This window comes from Spodoptera frugiperda, chromosome 20 (genome assembly GCF_023101765.2).
Source record: "Spodoptera frugiperda isolate SF20-4 chromosome 20, AGI-APGP_CSIRO_Sfru_2.0, whole genome shotgun sequence".
NCBI lineage: Eukaryota > Metazoa > Arthropoda > Insecta > Lepidoptera > Noctuidae > Spodoptera > Spodoptera frugiperda.
Genome location: NC_064231.1, coordinates 8,978,278 through 8,998,701, shown reverse-complemented (window position 1 = coordinate 8,998,701; position 20,424 = coordinate 8,978,278). Strand labels below are relative to the sequence as shown.

At 33.2% G+C, this 20,424-nt stretch overlaps 1 protein-coding gene across 2 annotated transcripts in view; it reads right to left on the bottom strand.

The window, feature by feature from the left end:
- The window catches only part of LOC118261973 (uncharacterized), a 30,171-nt gene extending 10,627 nt beyond the window's left edge, over positions 1-19,544 (bottom strand). Inside the window, exons 1-3 of one of the 2 annotated variants that reach the window (XM_035573050.2) lie at positions 19,292-19,544; positions 2,526-2,731; positions 198-333 (exon numbers count right to left, since the gene is read on the bottom strand). In XM_035573050.2, the coding sequence (XP_035428943.1) occupies positions 198-333; positions 2,526-2,731; positions 19,292-19,337 (388 nt within the window). In that variant the 5' untranslated portion in view covers positions 19,338-19,544. The remainder of the gene's footprint in view (positions 1-197; positions 334-2,525; positions 2,732-19,291) is intronic. The other variant, XM_035573051.2, reaches the window with a different exon arrangement.
- Between the last annotated feature and the right edge of the window lie 880 nt (positions 19,545-20,424).

Sequence of the window (20,424 nt, the reverse complement as noted above, 5' to 3'; positions counted from 1 at the left end):
CTCAACCAAGGCGAGAGAAGTCATAGGATGATTTCCGCCCTCAAAAAAAAACTAAGTCATAATAATATCTCACACAGTAATATAATTCATAATGACAGGTTGGCGCAATAAATCGGTGCCTTCGATTCTCGTGCGGCTTAACTATTTCGTGACCCACTTTTTATGCCAGTACGCCGCATATAACAAATACAACTTACATATAACTTCCATCCTTCCTTCTCCCGCGGCTGATGCGAAGCTTGGTGCTTCAGCAGACACCTCACATCTGTACAGTCCACTGGATTTGAGTGTCACCTGGTGCAGGATGACTCTTCGGTCGTCTGATTTTTGTAACTGTTCAGAAAAAAAAAACATTCGTTAGTCTCTAAATTGCCGTGTTGTTTAGTATATAAAATAAACTAGTTTTGCAATCAAATCGTCCATAATCTCTATATATAGAAATCAATTGCTGTTCGTTAATCTCGCTAAAAATTGAGAATGTTCTAATAAAAATGTGCAAGTAACTATGTGAAAAATACAATACCTATTTGAAAAAAGATAATTTGAGAAAAAAACTATTATTACTATTTACAGTTAAAGTAAAAATATTTTTCTATAAAAATAGTTATGTAATGAGCTAATTGCAAGAAGTCACACAAAAGTTGTCTCATTCAGCAGGCGACCTCGTTTCCAACTGAAATCTCCTCAACTGTGTCTACTTCGAGATTTTTATAATTGCTCACTTGAAATGTTTCACTGCCAACGGAACAGAAGTTTTGCTTTCATAAAGTAATGTTGATCAAAATAGTGGCGAAGATTTTTACTAAAAATGGCTGCAGAATCCGGATTTAAATTTCTTCGTTTCATTTTTATAAATGTTTTACAAGATACTATTAGGATTTCAATTTGTGTTTTAATAAATTGTTGCTTTTATGACTATCTAAATTAATCCGGAGCTGCGGACTACCTAGCGGGTTTACCGGGGTCCGGCTCGATAGGCAGGAGTAGGAACGGGGTGGTTTTTAATCAGTAAGAATCTGACACGCGGGTGAAGTCATTGGATGATTTTCGCCCCTCAAAAAAAAGACTATCTAAATTACAATCTAGAATTATCAATGCCCTAATTTCAACCTCTATTAATTGACTCCTTATTAACAATCTTAAGCTTCAACTAACACAGATCATATTATGATACACAGCAATGGAACATCAAACCATTGCAATATGAACTACAGGAGGAGCTCTTTCAACACAAGCCCCTCAAATTACAACAATTATCCAATAAAATATAATACTGTACCGAACAAAAATGACTGGACATACATTCTCAATGTATCTTGATCAATAAGGAAAATTGAATCTTGCTAAATCTCTCACTACAAGTAATTTTGTCGAGCACGTTTCCACTAGCTTAGTCGATAGTATTCCTCAATGGTCGTATATGGATTGTGTGGCTTCGTCTCATTTCTATCCCGATCTTTTGTCAGTGTACGAGGGCGTCTTCCATTGTACGCCCCGAATAGATAACCAACCTATATAACTTATAAAGAATGGGTTCTTAAGAAAACCTTTCAAATTATACGGTAATTTGCCCTACTGTATCATGTGTCTTTAAACTGATGTATTGATATATCAATTTCGTTCGGGTCTTGTGAAAATAGCACTCATTGGTGATACTGTTCAGTTGCTACAATCTTAACTTCATCGGAGGATGTTTGTTGGATGGTTCTTACTCATATCATAGGATACTATCGATACCATTTTACGAAAGATGTCTGTATAGATAAAGTATAAAGTGTATGTGTGTGTTTAAGACGTATAACATATCAACTGTTTTTTTCTCTTGTCCTAGAATAATTTAATTTAAATAGTTATGATATTAGTATCTAACTTACCTATCTTAATGTTACTTTGTAATAAATCAACTGCTTATTTGTAAATATAATATTTTAAAAGCCAGTTATTGTTTATGAGATGAACATGTAAACATTCCTTGACCTGTGGTATAATCTGTCTTCATTTTTAACTGAACAACATATATGTATAATAATCTATAATTATAACCTATGACTTGTTTGATAACATAAATTACAAAGTGGGGTCTTAATTACCCAGATATTTTAAAAGACTATTTCCTTATCAATAAGAAACAAATTACAGAATGACCTGACCACCAGATCCATGAATAAATCAAAACATTCAAAATATCACCGATATTAACAGGGATATTAAAATCTTACTAATATTATAAAAATGATAGTTTGTGATTTTATTGTGTGTGTGTGTGTGTGTGTGTGTGTGTGTGTGTGTATGTTTGTTACTCAAATACGTCAAAATGGCTCAAGGTATCGGGATGAAATTTAAAATAACGGTAGGTTATGGCCTAACACATAGCATACTTTTTATCCCACGAGCCGAAGCCGTCGGCAGAAGCTAGTATCAAAACAAATTCAGAACACAACATACACTACCGTATCGTGTTTACGTTCCTTACAGAAACCTTTACAGGCTTTAAATTGATATAAAAGGTGTTCAAAACAACTTACGTCGACTTTGATCCCCTCCAATTTGTACGCGTGCTTCGGCGGGTCAAACTTGGGCATGTAACGGTAGAACTCTTCATTGTCTCTGTACCATTTGACTGAGTACAAGTTGTCCTCGCCCAGCTCATAGTCACACTCGAACTGGGCGGGTTGGCCCCGCACCCTGTATGTAGGGACTGACACTCGAACTATCTTTAGCAGTAACGACTCTGAAACAAAATGGTTTAATTGAGAAACTATTTTTTTGGTGTCTCTAAAGAAAGAAAAATAATTTTTTTTCAGTAGTTTATACGGTACATTTTCGTAAAACGTGTATCGGTTGCTATTTTTTTTTTCATGTCAGTTTATTCTGATCTTTGAAGCATTGAAGTTTTAAACTCTCTGGAACCCAGATTCCCCAACAACCCTTAAATTCCTAACCCTCAAAAGGCGGGCAACGCACTTGTCCCGTCTCTGGTGTTCACTCCACTCATGCTTTGATCACCATTAGGTGATCCATCTACACGTTTAATGGCTTTTACCATAAAATAAGTAACATGGATGATTTATTATCATGTAAAAAGTCCAAAATTAAATTAAGAGTAACCCATACCACACTGCTCTATGCATCATAATCAGTTTTATTCAAGTACCTTCACCGAATAGAGGTAATTTTGTAAAATGAATATATTGTTTGTTCATACTTTACATGGGTAATTAAATTACGTCGTCCTCGGGCCTGAGAGCCCTCTCAGTCTGTCACGCAATACCTTCAAATATGCTGTGATATTATTATTAGGTACTCGTAGGCATATTATATTTAATGTGTTGTTTTAGTATATAGAAACAACCATTACCTAACTCTTTAACCGTCTAGACTTTCATTGCATAGAAATTTTAAAAGTAATTAAATTGATAGGCACCTCTTCTTCTATAAATATAACATACGTAATGTCAAAACTTTTAATATAAGGATATATAGTATTTCGTATACAATATATAAGTATACAATATTACAACATTTTTTCCCCAGTTATGTTATAAATGCTGTGCTATAGGGGAAGAACCTATTGCTACACACTTTTTTTATTGAGGGTGGAAAATCATTCAATGACTTCTCCCGCTTGGGCAGGGCGAGACGGAGTGTCAGACTTATACTGATTCAAAAACCACCCCGTTCCTACTCCTGCTTTTCGAGCCGGAGCCCCGGTAAACCCGCTAGGTAGTCCGCAGCTAAGGATCAGGCATCAGCTCTACTGGGCCCCATCTGTGGTGGTCTGATGGCTCTTTGAGGCGCACACTGCGACAGATTTTTGTTCACTATTTCGTTTAAGTCATTCTAAACTTCAACTAAAATACATTTCTAAGTAATGTTAGTAGCACATACATATTTCAACACAACATTTTATTCCTTTAAAGTACAGATTATATAGGATTTATTTTCAAAAGCAGGATAAGTCCAGTTAATATTTTATTGCGAACTACTGCTGGAGTTTATGACGATTGCTAAGTTTTATTTATATAAGCGATTCAAAGTCCACTCGATTATTTTCAGATATCAAAATGGTCTTCGCAAACATTTCGGCAACAAACTTGCTTTGTTTATAATACAAATATGTTTTAAACGGCACGTGCTGAAAGTATGGAGGCTTATCATTTTATTTTGTTCGTTTGTTGGATGTTTCCGAAAAAAGTTATTATAATTTATCACCTAAACAAGACTTCGTGTAAATGATAGAGGCATATGACAGTCCATAAGTAGAAATTTAAACAAGGTCTAATTCCTGGAATCAGCGTTGTCGTTCTTAGAAATGTTAATTAAGAGCACCGGGTCTCATTATACAATAGACCTACATTCATTAAAATAGATTATTTATCGCTACAATATCCACAATGGCCAGAAAAAAATAAGATACCATAATAATTAACCCTTTAAAAATAATAAAACATGAAAACCCGTTTCATACGTTTATTAAAACGGAACACAAATTAAATAAAAATACGAACCCATTCCTAAACTCAGCCATAAAATTCGCTTGGAGATACAATTCCTACTTAAACGTTTGTACCTATGATCATAAAAAAACATTCGGAAGCAACAAACATTTACATGCAAATAAAATCGTCCAATTCTATGTCATATTAAATCAAACAACAAATACATATTGTCGTAGGCACATAAATGGAATCGGAAAAACCGCTGATGTATCGTAAATCCAATAGTAGACATATCTTCAGTATATCTAAATATTATTGAACAACGTTTTGAATAGAATAAATATCGTAAGTCGAATATCGAAGCAAGTGAGGCCTTTCATGTAACAAGTAGCTACCTAGGTAGCCATCGTACGAGTTTATTCTGGCCAATCATAGCCGTTTCTGACAAGCATCGGCCCGATCCGATTGCCGTGTTCAAAGAGTAGAATAAAATGTAAGATATCCCTTGGGTAAGATTATAGATGGAAACGTTGAAAAGAATAAAATGTAGCTTACTGAACTAAAAATATTTTCGGATTTGTACATGAGATTTATCACATGTTTTATTTTGAGCAAATTCTTATTACATAACGTATTTCTATGATATCCATCTATTTTTGTTTTCGGCACTCAGTTAAAACTAGTCTGATGGACTAATTCCATAATAGCTTTTTGTCACGTGTAGTTGTTTTGTTTCACCATTGATTTTTGTTACTAGCTTTTGCCCGCGACTTCGTTCGCGTGGAATAGTGACTTCCGGCAAATTTTTGGTTTTAACCACATAGTTCCCGATCTCGCGGGATCTCTTCAAAAATGAGATGTGGAAGATATTCCAGGGAACTCTTCAAAAATCAACATAATGAGCTTTGCGTTTGAATTTAATAGATGTATACTCACTTAGGGCATTGAAAAAATAGTTTAAAAACGGACTTAAACTAACTTAAAACTAAAGAAAGCTACGAATTACGAATTTATAACAATTAAAAAAGAAACTATATTACAACCTATCCTCTATGCTATAATAACCAAGCTTAAACTAAATAATTTAAAAGAAACGACTTAAATCTAATCTAATTAATTTATAAATTAGACTTACAATTTTATTAAAAAAACTAACTACAGTAACTACTAATAATCGATATCAAACTAAACCTACGTTAAATAGTTTAACCAAAAAACCAGGAAAACCCAACAAATAAACTTATTAATTGACAAATACGAAACCAATTTAGAATATACGAAACAGCAGGACCACTACAGACAAATAATCATACGACTGATAATACACTTTTTCTACGATAGTACCGAAGCGCTCGGCCGATACCCAACCAAATGAATGTAACGAAACCATAGCGCGATCTATTTCGATCCCAACGCCATCTATCGAGGATAAAGACAACTTGGATTATTTATTTATACTCCGTTCGGGCATTTTCTTTGTACTAAAAGTTTAATTATATTGATATTATTTTTTTCATACCTTTTTACTATTTATTTACTTTTTTTCGATGAATTAAAACAATAACATGAACCGAAGTCGTGTAACGATCGACATAGAATTATCTATACTCCGTTAGAGCATTTTCTTTGTACTAAATGTTTTATTATATTGATATTATTTTTTTCATACCTTTTTACTATTTATTTACTTTTTTTCGATAAATTAAAACAATAACATGAACCGAAGTCGTGTAACGATCGACATAGAATTATTTATAAATAATTTATTTCTTATTTTTATTTTTTGATTTTTGAAATAAAAATATATCTATGTCCTTTATAAGGTTCTAAACTATATCTGTACCAAATTTCAACCAAATCCGTCAAATAGTTGCGGAGATTAATGGAACATTCTATATAGCATAGAATGTTCGACGTGATTCTTTAATTTGACATAACTTTTTTATTTATGAACCGATTGACATGAAACAAACATTAAATGTAAATTTAAGCATCCCACAATATATTCGTGAAAACCGCATCCAACTCGGATCAGCCGTTTCTGAGATTAGCGCGCACAGACGAACAGACAAACAGACAAACAGACAAACAGACAAACAGACAAACAGACAAACAGACAAAAAAAAGTTAATTACATTTTTGGGTTCGACATCGACATAACAATAACCCCTGCTATTTTTTTTTTTTATTTTCAATGTACAGACAGCACTTTTCTACGATTTTATTATATGTATAGATAAGGCTAGAAATAGTCTGATGACACGATCGTGAGAAATCAGTGGGTGAATTTCAACAAATGCCATTTTTTTTATCATATCGGTGCTTTTTTTGTTTATGTACATATTTTGCTTATTTTTTAGGTTTTATGTAATCTTTAGGATAGTATATATTCCCAAATTTAACATCATCAACATATCATGTAAAACTTAGAAGAAAAATCAGTTTGAATTCTGGTTTCCACCGATATGATAAACCGTCACCGATTTTTTTATGTACACCGATATGAAAAGGTTATCCACCGATATGATAAATTTATCCACCGAAATGATAAACTTATCCACCGAAATGATAACATATCCAGCGATATGATAATCTATCTATCTTTGAAATATAGTTAGTATAGGAGCCTATATATTTTTACAAGGGTGAACGAACTGAAGACCTGAACTGTCTGGTCTCATGAAAGAAGAATACATCCAACGAGAATTGATTTAAAAATAAATTATACCTATTTTATTATATAACCCTGTATATATATATATATATACAGGGTTATTAGTAAAAAACTAACAACCTCTCAGGACTATATTACTGAAACCATAAACATCAACTTTTGTTTTACGACTTTTAATCATTTATCAGATTTTAATTCATCAAACTTTTATACAGTACACTAATACATACCGAGTGACAGTGAACGGGAGTTGTAGGTACGACAAAACAAATTTAAAATGTGTTAGATAGAACAACGAAAACTTCAAATTTACTTTTTGTTATATTATTATGTATTAACGTTTTGTAAAAAGTCATAAAACAAAAGTTGTTGTTTATGGTGTCACTAATATAGTCCTGAGAGGTTGTTAGTGTTTTACCAATAACCCAATACTAATAAATCATTATTAGTATTATATAGTAAGTTTTTATAATAACCGCAGCCACATCAACATCGCTCCGGCGCTGGCGCCGCGACCGCACCGCACGAAATTACACAGGATCTACCGATATGATAAAAAGACACCGAGATGATAAAACAATCCACCGTTATGATAAAGCAATCCACCGACATGATAAAACAATCCACCGATATGATAAAGCATACACCGATGTGAAAGAAACTGTACGTCCATAACACCGATATGATAACCTAGGACACCGATTGAATTTTCTTATCATTTCGGTGTAAATTATCATATCGGTGGTAAAAAATGCCACCGATTACACCGATATGAGAACACCGACGTGAGAAAAAACACACGTTTTAGAAGATTAAAGAAAATGTATTATATTTAGGATAAATTGAGTAACAGCCAATGTAGTTAATTCACTTGCTGATGCTGTTAGAACCAAACAATAATAATAAAACTACTCATTACACTGAAAAAATGGAACCACCGATAACATAAAATAATTGTCCGGGAGCAACTGAAATGGCATACTTATGTTATTGGCGGGAAAATGCAGCGACTTGACACGCGTCCGTCTTCACTGCGCGCTAGCGCACACTAACGAGGGAAATAATATTGGGGTGGGGACGCTGTCGGACCCGCCGATGTAAAGTTAGGTTTAAATTACTTTTGGCCACCGATATGAGAGCATTTTTCGAGACAAGTATGTTTGTGCCTCTCAGTAATTATAAACGTCGGTTATGTATTAAAATATGCTCTATGTTAATAATAAAACTAATAGTCTATTAAATAAAATTAGTTACATACTTAACTTACTTATTTTTACAAGTGTATAAGCATTTTTGTCAGTAAAAAAGTAGAGGGACAGCCACCGATATGAGAAAAATTGAGGTTTATGTATTTTTTTCTACCCTTATATATAGTCCTAGGCAAATTATATTTTTGCCACAACCCAATAACTGCCTATTGAATACAAAAAAAAATAATCCAGAACAATATTTCTTTTTTCAAATACGAATTTCACTAAAGACAAAAAAAAAGTCATTTGGGAAATTCACCCCAGTATATCACAAGGCTCTTCGCTTTCTGGACAAAAGCGAACATATTGAACCGATAATCGTCCACATTTTCATTACTTGTGACATTAGTCCCGGAGAAATAAGATGCACAAACTAGTCATTATATTACATTCTGAACTATACTACATCTACCAACAATAAAAACAGACAAAATAGAAAAAAAAACAAACAAATTAACTACACAAAACTCCTCATCCCCGATAAGAAAGCAGAAAGAAACTGAAACAAAACAACAAGCACAGACGCGGGGAACAAGTGCTAGATAAATATAAATTTGTTGTCAACTACTGCTAGAGTAGCGACACGCACGGCACCGCCCTCTATAACTAAGTTACACAAGTTTGCTATCAACCCCGAACCGTCTTTGTCTCACCCCTGATTTATAAATTAGCTGTCGTCTACGCGTTTAATCGGTAACAATTTGATTTGTTATAGTCTGTTGATAATTTTCAATTTATGTCTGTTTAATAGTTTTCAGTGGGGCTCATTTAGTGTTTCGTTGATGTTTAATAATGTAGCTTTGTAGTATCGATGTTAGTTTAATATACATTCTTAATTAATGTTGATAGATACTGAGATACTACTTTATGAAGTTTGAGCCTCTTCGTCGGTATATCGCTTGTTGTTCAGATACCGACCACTAAGTCAGAAATAGTTCTATCTACTTTATGTTTAACAATAACGCGATAAATGACCATCATCTATCTCCATATTCATCATAAACATCGTAATGTTATTTTGATGTTCATATAAAACAAGGGATCCATTAAAAGTGAAATTTATTCCAAAACATAATTCCTGTCATCACGTAACGTTCCTAATTTTCCGACGGGACTCCAACATTTTAAACACCCGTTTTATTAAAGTACCCAGCCACGATACGAAAAGTTTTAAACAGAATTATTAAAATACTTTATGTATTCAACATAGTTTCATTAATACATGTTCCAAAACTTATTACCGAAGAGGATTGCGAAGTAGAATAAAAACGTAGTTAACAAGGCGAACGAGATAGAAACGTCCAAGTTACATAAGCAAGATGTATGGAAAGTCTAAAAGTTAGACGTTTGAAATATTAATTCCACGACCAAATAACGATCCCAGGGTTTTAATAAAATATTATAATTTTGTACGAGATGAAAGAGAGGGGTGTACGTCTTGTAAATATATCCATCTCGCTTCATTTCCCCGGAGGTAAGCAAACTGGACTTTACAACAATGATTCGGGACTCGCAGAAGCGGGACCTTGTTAAAGCGTTACAAACTTGTACTGTTTAATCTTTGAAAGTCTCGCCTTCAACTTGGTGATACAAGACGTCACTAAGGTAACTTTATTGTTTAAAGTCAGTTAATTAGTGGGAGGTAGTTTTCGTGCTAATTCGCTAGTTTTCTTAACACTTTTTAAGTAAGTAACAACGTTTAAGTACGACTGCAGTGCAGTATGACTGTACCGTCAACGTTCACGGACACCAGCCGCTTGGAAATGGAAATTATTTCTTACTTGAATTAACAAGGCACGTCGCACGAACTTCACTGAAGGCTCAAATCAAGGAGAATATCATACTAACCTAATTTTGTGACTTAATAAATTAAGATTGTTGATCGATTTTGAACTCTTTCTAGTGGGAAGAGGAATACTTTTCCCGCGGCTCTATTGGGAGACATCTTAACTTTGTATGGGACACTGGAGGCTCATAAGTTTCCGTGGTTTATGTCTGTACACCCAGCCTTCACGGGCGCTCAGTAGTGGGATTGCGGTTTTATTCCCGAATGTTACTACAAACGGTTCTTAATTCACTAGGCGGGGTAGTAACCTAGCTTCTTTATTGAGATATTCCTATTAGATAAGCCTGTACTTTTGTATATGATAATACAGTAGCCGTAATAAACTGACTTAGTAATACTCTCTATTTCTAAGCTAGCATCACAAACTAAACATGACATTTTGTAACTCTTGTCATTTATGAACTATATGTATCTGATACGTGTAACATCACATCACAGAACACATAGTGTTCCTAAAACAATTACTATTTCTAAGAACACAATACAAATTGCTCTCTGGAATGATATTGAATCACAATAGTTTAGTTTCCACGTATTGGTTGGGACCACGAAATTTGAACTAAAGTCTTGAATGAAAAGTGGTCAAGCATTGTGTCGTGTAACGCTTTAATACCTTTAAGTATTTAACTGGGCTGACATGGTACATATATTTGGCATAATTTTTCTTTAGGTATAAACAATCTCTAATCATTTATATGTAGATAATAATGTATTCAAAGTAAGTAGGTACAAGACTACAAAAAGCTAGAAGATAAAAGATTTTTAATCGTAAATTCATACAGATATATGTATTAAAATCTACGGTTTAGATACTTTTTTATTTACATAAACATCGATTTTATATACAAAAAGAAATACTTGTAAGTCAGGCTTAACCTTGAACGATTACATCAGATTAAGTACACCAGTAAAAGCTGAAAGGTTTTCAGAGCGATTCCTACGTTAATATGTCTCATTCAATACGTATGGAGGTTTTATTAACCGTTAGGTATACTTAAGATTTTCATTTAAGTGACTTTTTTTAAGGGGAATAATCTTTCAGTGCCTTGTCTCGCCTTAAGCGAGGCGAGAATGAATGTTTGACTTTTACAGACTAAAAACCACCCCGTTCCTACTACTGATTTACCGGAGCGGGAGCCGCAGTAAACCCCTTGGTAGTCCGCAGCTCCGGATCAGGCATCAGCTCTACTGAGCACCATCTGTGGCTCTCTGCTTAGATACGTTATAGCCCAGGCAAACTAAGGTTAAGACAAGAATCTTAGAATGTGAAGTATTTGGATAATATAATCATAATCATTACTATAATGTAATGATAACGTCACCATTATCGTCACTTTGACTATCACACATTTCGAGGTGAAATCCTTATTTGACTGGACTAGTAATGTACAACGCTTTTCACTAAACATATCTATAAGTAGCTTGACTCTAAATATAACTGACTATTTTCCTAAATTACGCTGCCCTTAAAGGTAAAAATACCACAGACATAATGTGAATATCGTTTACTAGAATCTAAAATAACTAATACAGTGAAACCTCGTTAAGTGAGACATCAAGGGACCTTCAAATTGGTATCACTTATAGAGGTATTCCACTAACCCAGTGTCTCAGATAACCAGGTATAAATAAACATTTGTCTCATTTACAGAGGGTTCCATTAATGGAGGTGAACATACGGGTTATTTTACATAAAGAGGTGTGATTCTTAAATAAAACAATGTGTTATGTGCACATTATAAATGAATAAAAATAAGTAAATCAAGAAACAAAACGATGTTGTCTCAGTTACTGAGGTTTATGCATTAAAATTCACTTGATGTCTCAGTTATAGAGGTAACTAAGATGATAAAACGAAAGAACGAATCCCAGATATAGAGGGTTGTTTGTCCCACTAATAGAGGTAATTCAGTGCCAATGGGTAGGGACTTCAGTATGAGTTCCATTTGTGGAGGTTTCTCACTTATCCAGGTCCCACTTAACCAAGTTTCACTGTACTACCTAATCTGGTATATTATCTTTCACCATTCAAACAGGAACATTCAAAATTGTTCTTTCTTTTTAAAGAAGATGTCGGATGTAAAGGTTCCAATACTGTTTTGAAATACCGAAACTTTGCAAGAGACTGAGTCACTAAAATAAACTTTAGCTCAGTCAGACAACTGATAGATTGGATGCTGCTTTACTTTTTATATGGGATTTTGTCTTATAAAATCTATTAAGTAGCAAACGTATTCAGTGCCTATTTATATTATTGTTGCAGTTTTTTCTATTTTTTAACACATGATGCAACAATCAATGAAGCACCTTTCTGGGGCCTAAAACGGTTACATTTCTAATATGACTCATTTGAAGGATTGTAGGAGAATCACCTAAATATCTGGAAACGTAGACTTGTAACATACCTAACGTAGACTAGTCGAAACCATAATACAGTTGGTACATGGAACCTCAAAGCAAAACGATTCGTCCGAATTGGTTACAATATCTGCCATAGAGAAGGTTGCTTAACAAGTAATCTGACGTTTAGGTACGTAGTGTGTCGAGTTGGAGTCAGTAAAATTATAAATTCACTTTTTGTATTATTTTCGTTTATTGTAGTGTGTCAAATTACCATTGTAATCCTACTTATTGCAATTTGGAATTTTCATATGAAATTAAAATAAAATATCACTCATACTTTCGCCGATTAGTTGCTCAAGTTTTTTTTACAATTCATGGGTCGACGTTTGGTCGCTATCTCACCTGTTGGTAAGTGATGATGCGGCCTAAGATAAAGTACGTCTGCCCATAAGCAACCTATTCACTCGGGCCTTGAAGTAAATACAAAGTCTCAAGTTTGATATCAGGGTCTCAGACTCAGACTCAAAATAGCACGAAACTTGGATTGAACTTAGTATTTGGAAACAGACTTGAACCGTCATCACACATATGTACATATAGCTTTTGCCCGCGACTTCGTTCGCGTAGAATAGTGACTTCCGGCAAATTTTTGGTTTTAACCACATAGTTCCCGATCTCGCGGGATCTCTTCAAAAATGAGATGTGGAAGATATTCCATGGAACTCTTCAAAAATCAACATAATGAGCTCTGCGTTTGAATTTAATAGATGTATACTCACTTAGGGCATTGAAAAAATAGTTTAAAAACGGACTTAAACTAACTTAAAACTAAAGAAAGCTACGAATTACGAATTTATAACAATTAAAAAAGAAACTATATTACAACCTATCCTCTATGCTATAATAACCAAGCTTAAACTAAATAATTTAAAAGAAACGACTTAAATCTAATCTAATTAATTTATAAATTAGACTTACAATTTTATTAAAAAAACTAACTACAGTAACTACTAATAATCGATATCAAACTAAACCTACGTTAAATAGTTTAACCAAAAAACCAGGAAAACCCAACAAATAAACTTATTAATTGACAAATACAACGAAACCAATTTAGAATATACGAAACAGCAGGACCACTACAGACAAATAATCATACGACTGATAATACACTTTTTCTACGATAGTACCGAAGCGCTCGGCCGATACCCAACCAAATGAATGTAACGAAACCATAGCGCGATCTATTTCGATCCCAACGCCATCTATCGAGGATAAAGACAACTTGGATTATTTATTTATACTCCGTTCGGGCATTTTCTTTGTACTAAAAGTTTAATTATGTTGATATTATTTTTTTCATACCTTTTTACTATTTATTTACTTTTTTCGATGAATTAAAACAATAACATGAACCGAAGTCGTGTAACGATCGACATAGAATTATCTATACTCCGTTAGAGCATTTTCTTTGTACTAAATGTTTTATTATATTGATATTATTTTTTTCATACCTTTTTCATACCTTTTTACTATGTATTTATTTACTTTTTTTCGATAAATTAAAACAATAACATGAACCGAAGTCGTGTAACGATCGACATAGAATTATTTATAAATAATTTATTTCTTATTTTTATTTTTTGATTTTTGAAATAAAAATATATCTATGTCCTTTCTAAGGTTCTAAACTATATCTGTACCAAATTTCAACCAAATCCGTCAAATAGTTGCGGAGATTAATGGAATATTCTATGCTTATAGCATAGAATGTTCGACGTGATTCTTTAATTTGACATAACTTTTTTATTTATGAACCGATTGACATGAAACAAACACGTAAATGTAAATTTAAGCATCCCACAATATATTCGTGAAAACCGCATCCAACTCGGATCAGCCGTTTCTGAGATTAGCGCGCACAGACGAACAGACAAACAGACAAACAGACAAACAGACAAACAGACAAACAGACAAACAGACAAACAGACAAACAGACAAACAGACAAACAGACAAACAGACAAACAGACAAACAGACAAAAAAAAAGTTAATTACATTTTTGGGTTCGACATCGACATAACAATAACCCCTGTTTTTTTTTTTTATTTTTATTTTCAATGTACAGACAGCACTTTTCTACGATTTTATTATATGTATTATATATGTACATATGTTAATACAAGTCGAAGCTTGGCCGTTGAACTTACGACCAGTATCTATTTGCAGAAGTAGGTAGCAACAGTTCATCATGTAGGTAAACGAAACTGAGAGGAGAAATTGTAATACTTATCATATTATAGTAGAATAGGGATGATGACAGGGTATGAAAATAAAAGTAAAATTAAAATCAATTTGATTCAAAGAAACTCAACAGTTTGAGGTTCTTTTGATGAGATATTTTCAGTAATTGAGGAATATCAAGACCTATATTTCTAAGAATAAAAAGTAAAGGCCTAGCTTCGTTGAATAAATGACTAGTTCCTAGATTAATTTTAGTAAGCTTTTTGATGTTTTTCTTACATTTTTATTGTCTTTTCATTATAATATTATAGTTTTTCCCTTTTTTTGTTAGTTAACGTTTCAAATTTCTTTTTGATATTTTTAGACGTTCAAAGATAATATTTTGACGGAAGATTTTTATGTTGAATTTAAAGAGGTTGAGATAAAAAATGGAATCTAAATTTTGATCAAAGGAATATTAATTGGGTAGATCCAACAATGTTTTATGATTCCTAACTTTTAATAGTACCTACAGACATTTAATAATAGAATATGGTAGCTTTTGAGAAACAGAATATACCTATTATTTTCAATTTATATATTACACTAGCTACTTCTACTCTGCTCAGCTCCTATTGACTGCTGTGTGATGTTATATGGTCAAAAAACCTTTCTCAATCGGACTATCCAATACAAAGAATTATTCAAATCGGTACAGTAGTTTAGGCGTAAAAAAGACACAGAATCGTGGATTACTTTTATATTTATATAGTTTTTCACCTAGTGTCGGCTCCTATTAGCCATAACGTGATATTGTATACAGCCTATAAGCCTTCCTCGATATGAACTATCCAACACAGAAATAATTATTGTAATCGGACCAGTAGATCCGGAGATTAGCGCGTTCAAACAAACTAACAAACTCTTCAGCTTTGTATATTAGTATAGAATCTATACTATATCTGATATAGATTATATATCTGATATAGATTATAAAAATAAAAGATCAAATTCAGTACCTACGTCAATTTCCCTAGAGTTCCTCAACCATTTGTCACCATATTTACTCTTTAGCTGATTATGGGACTACAGATTTAATAACAAAAATCGGACAACAGTACTTCTTGATAAACCTGAACTTCCCAACCTTCAACTTGCCAAGCACGGAGATTATGTCAAACCCACTTATGTAAAGGAGACTCCAAAGTTTAGCAATGCCATCGGCTATGATCATTATAAATTTGTGAAGAAAAATATATTGAAGTTACATGCATCAACAGCCTGTAAGTGGCCACTGCTGACAAGGCCTCTTCTTATACAGAGAAGGTTTGAGCATTAGTCACCACGCTTGCTCAATGCGAGTTTGCGATTTCAAACTTATAATTAGAAATTATAAGCCCAGGTTTCCTCACGATGTTTTCCTTCACCGTTTGTCAGTGGTGTCTAAGTAATCTTAGAAAGTACATATAACTTGGAAAAAGTCACATTGGTAGTTGCCGTTGGTAGGTGTCGAACCCGCACCCTCAAGCATGAAAAGTAGGCGTACTGTGTACTTAAATATTCCAAACATTAGATATAAATATCTCCAAATGCTTATTAAAAACGTATCGCACCTAAAATAGCTTCTAATGTTTTTAAATAAAAGGAAAATTACTGCCATTATTACAACTGAATAAAGTTGTACAAATCAGTAAGCTTTTCAACCCACGTTGTAGCCCAATATAGATACATTCCCTTAAATAACTCAAATTTATTCATCATTTATTCTTAGTCAAAAATAAATCTAACTCCAAAGTACCTTAGTCTTATACTTACTGTCGTACTCAGAGTCATTTAATGGTTACTTAACCCAGTCCAATACAAAATCGTTACTAAGGAATAGTTTAAGTAATCATTAAACGTACTGCAGTTAATCTTGTCAAAGTCAAATGATGTAATACAATTAGATCAATATAAAGTACTTTTAAAGGCACTTTAGTGAAGAGTAGGTACATTCCTATGGATAACAACAAAAACTCCATGGTTACTTTTTCAATCGAAAACCTAGAATGTTCTCCTTTCGATAATAACACAATAATAATAAATAGCTCATTCTTTGTTTCTTTGATTGTAGCTTAATTTGTCTCTAGTACTTCTGTTATTATCGTAGGAATTCAACTACGTATCAAAAATCCAAACTAGACTTGTAACACGATTCTAAACATTGTACATATATATAACCTGTATGTTTTTATAACTACGACCTAGTTGATATGAATCACTACCAGCAAACACATGAACATTAAAAATCAACTTTACGGTCAACAAATTAAAAACCAAAGTCAATTTAGACAGTTTTTAAATCTAGTCAACGTCCGTTACGTGCTAGAAGCTATTATATCATAAGTCCAACTCAACCTTTAACATTAAACAGTGACTAAATGTAGGCGGCCTATAAACTGTTCAAACAACTACAAAATTCAATCCACTCGTCCAATACTTTTTCAACAAACGAAATTGAACTTTAAGTACATAGCAGCAACAAAAATCAAAATGCCTTGATCCAAAAAACACGTATATTCATGTATCGAAGTAGAAAAAAGTGTTTCTTGGATTAGTATTTTCACACAAAATAAAGTAAAAATGTGTTCCCAATAGGCGAGTACGAGATACCCAGTTATATCACTCGTTCGCCTCCAGACGGGTAAATATCGAGCTGTCACAACTTATTTACAGCTATTTTAACTCCGCTGTGTCGGGACTACAAATAGACTAATCAATCACTCCTTGAGAGTACGTAAAAGTCACTCGTATGTGTGAAATAAGTCGCTTAATAACATAATGTAGAATCACATATTATGTTATTTTCCAAAAGGGTAAGTAGAAATGCCCTTTAATAGGCTATGATGAAAGCAAGCAGACTATCATCTAATTCACCTTATGTATATGCGAAGATAAGTACGGTACCTAAATACTATGTAAATTAACTGTTAACGCGAAAGCTATAGAGTGTTCTTACTTCAACAAATTCAAAACGTACTGGACAGATGAAGATGTAGTTTCATACTACATACATATAAACCATATAAGACAATTAATTATTTATTTTCAGCCATAGTCGTCCCACTGCAGGGTAAAGGCCTCCCTACCTTCTTTCTTTCCATATTAGACAACATATACGAAAAATGTAAAACTATTAAATATCAAAAAATGTTTTTCATACATATTATAATGTACATGTCTTTACATAATTTAACCATATCCCACGTATTATTCCAGTGAATCACGAAGAATAGGAGCGAGATTGATATCTTATACCCAATCCATACATAATGTACTTCACAAGAAACTCATGTAAAGCGATAAAACAGTTTTACTAGAATTCGTGATAAGGACAAATAAACACGAATTGAAGACTGTTAACATAAATAAATATATTCTATCAATATTGACTCAATACAGTTGTGTATATAGACATTATTTTGTAAAAGGTCAAATAACATATTAATCAGAATCGCTAAACTACTTTCTAATAAAATATGGGAAGGAAAAAGAACTTATAACATAGTAACATGTATGAAAAACTACTTAAATATAGACCAAGAATAACAGATCTGTCGCAGCTATTTCTAAAAACTGTGATATAAAAGCATTCAAAATGCATTTGTTTTGTTACATAACCTACAACGCAAACCAACCGAGGAAGTCAAAACTAAAAAGAGAATAAATTATTCGAAGCTTCGAAAATATGGCTTCATTTGTGGTAAAGTCCACTAGACTCTTAATGAACAAGTTCCCAATAAGTTACATTCTGTCCGTAGTTGAAAACCAGTCGCCAATAAATTGAATATCGATTATGGAAGACTTCTTAGTTATTTCCATAAAAAAATTATAAAGAGATCCAGTTTGTATTTTTAAGGCTCAATTTGCTTTTAGCGACCCCGGTCCGGGCTGCCCTGAATAAATGTAACTAAGGGACCATCGAGATAAAAGATACGCTGACGATTTAATTGAAGGTCTTATTTTTCAGCTGACTTCGAACCGACCACTTTACTTCTATAAACTTTCTTAAATACTCAAGATTCTTTATTAAACTCGTTAACCACAACAACTGGAAAAGGTCAAACTTGTTTATCCCCCTATTTAAAATGTCAATCCTAATCAAAGTCAAAAGTAAAAGTTTTAAGAGAAATTATAAATGATTTATTATCGTCTCGAATAAATACCGATCTCTTGAAAACCTATTTAAGGAACGTCTTTTTCCTACGATGGCGCTCGAAGATGAATGGCTTTTTATAATAACGGCTTCTTCGGTATCCATGAATAATATCTCGATGCAATTTATTCCTAAATTGAAAGTGGAGCTGCATTAAAACATCGTAGCTGTCACCGTCGCTTAATGCCGCCCAACGCGGGACTCGGGACATTGTCCGTATACATTAGGAAATGAGATAATATATATTTTTTTAATGTAAAGCACCTAGCACTCTCGTTATGAAAACAGTTAAAACACAGTTCATTCACATAATTGATATTACCTTTTACAAGTAAACTCAGTACTGCTAATAAGACATACATCCTCATTAAGTTTTTAAACAAACTGTTCCATCACATATCACAGAGATTTATCCCTCCATATATTGCCGTAAGCACTTTACTCACACACGGTTTTAATTAACATTTCAATCGGAGAGTTGATTCGAGTTATAACGAAGCTCACGTAATATTTGCGTACGGAGCGCGGCGCGGACGACCGGCGTCATCGGCGGTTGACACACGACTGAAGAGTTCCCTCTCTCCGTTTGTTCGGTCGCGTTCGCAGTTACTCGCCCCTCGCCCATCTGGGGTCACTGCTTACAATTTTCGTGACCTTATGGGGCAAGTCGATAATCGCTTTTACTAATAAATATGACTACTAGATTTACTAAGTAGAGAACATGTTATTAAATGTTTAAGTGGAGGTGACAGGTGCCAATTTTCTGTTATAAAGACTGTCTGCTATAGGTTTTCATGTTTTAAATAGTATCGGTCGGAGGGGTCGCGCTTCGAACATATTATTACACTTGAGTGTAAATTATAGTAGAATAATTATAATAGAAGAATATAATTTATATGAACATAATATTATCTGACTAAATATTTAAAAAGTAAATCGACTTATTTTTGGAAAAAAAAAACAAAAGTAGAATTTGTGTAATTTTTTTCATCGTAACTGTGATAAAATTAATTATATTCGGAGACAATTTCCTCGTATTGTATTTCTTTGTGGTCTCCTATCTTGGTGCGTCCCTTCATATTTTTTTAGATATTCCAGATAGTAATCTATCATTTCTTGTCCTTTGCGTGTGTAAATTGAAATATTAATAAAGACGTATTCAATTATCGTTCGCCAGCCTGTAATTTGTGTTGATTACATTTTCATTTAATAAATTGTTTTTTCTACCATTTTATACTTAGTTTGTTCGGTTTGTTGGCTTGTGTTTGAAGTTTGTGTTGTATTGTTGTTCATTTAGATTTGCTTTTGTAGCAAGAATTTGTTGTTTCATTACTGATTGTTTATACATGTCCAAAAACAATTGTGGATTCATTGGAATTAGGACTGAACAATATTACTACGATAGTTTCAAATCCGATACATTTGACTGAATTCCGGGCGGTAAAACTCATTATG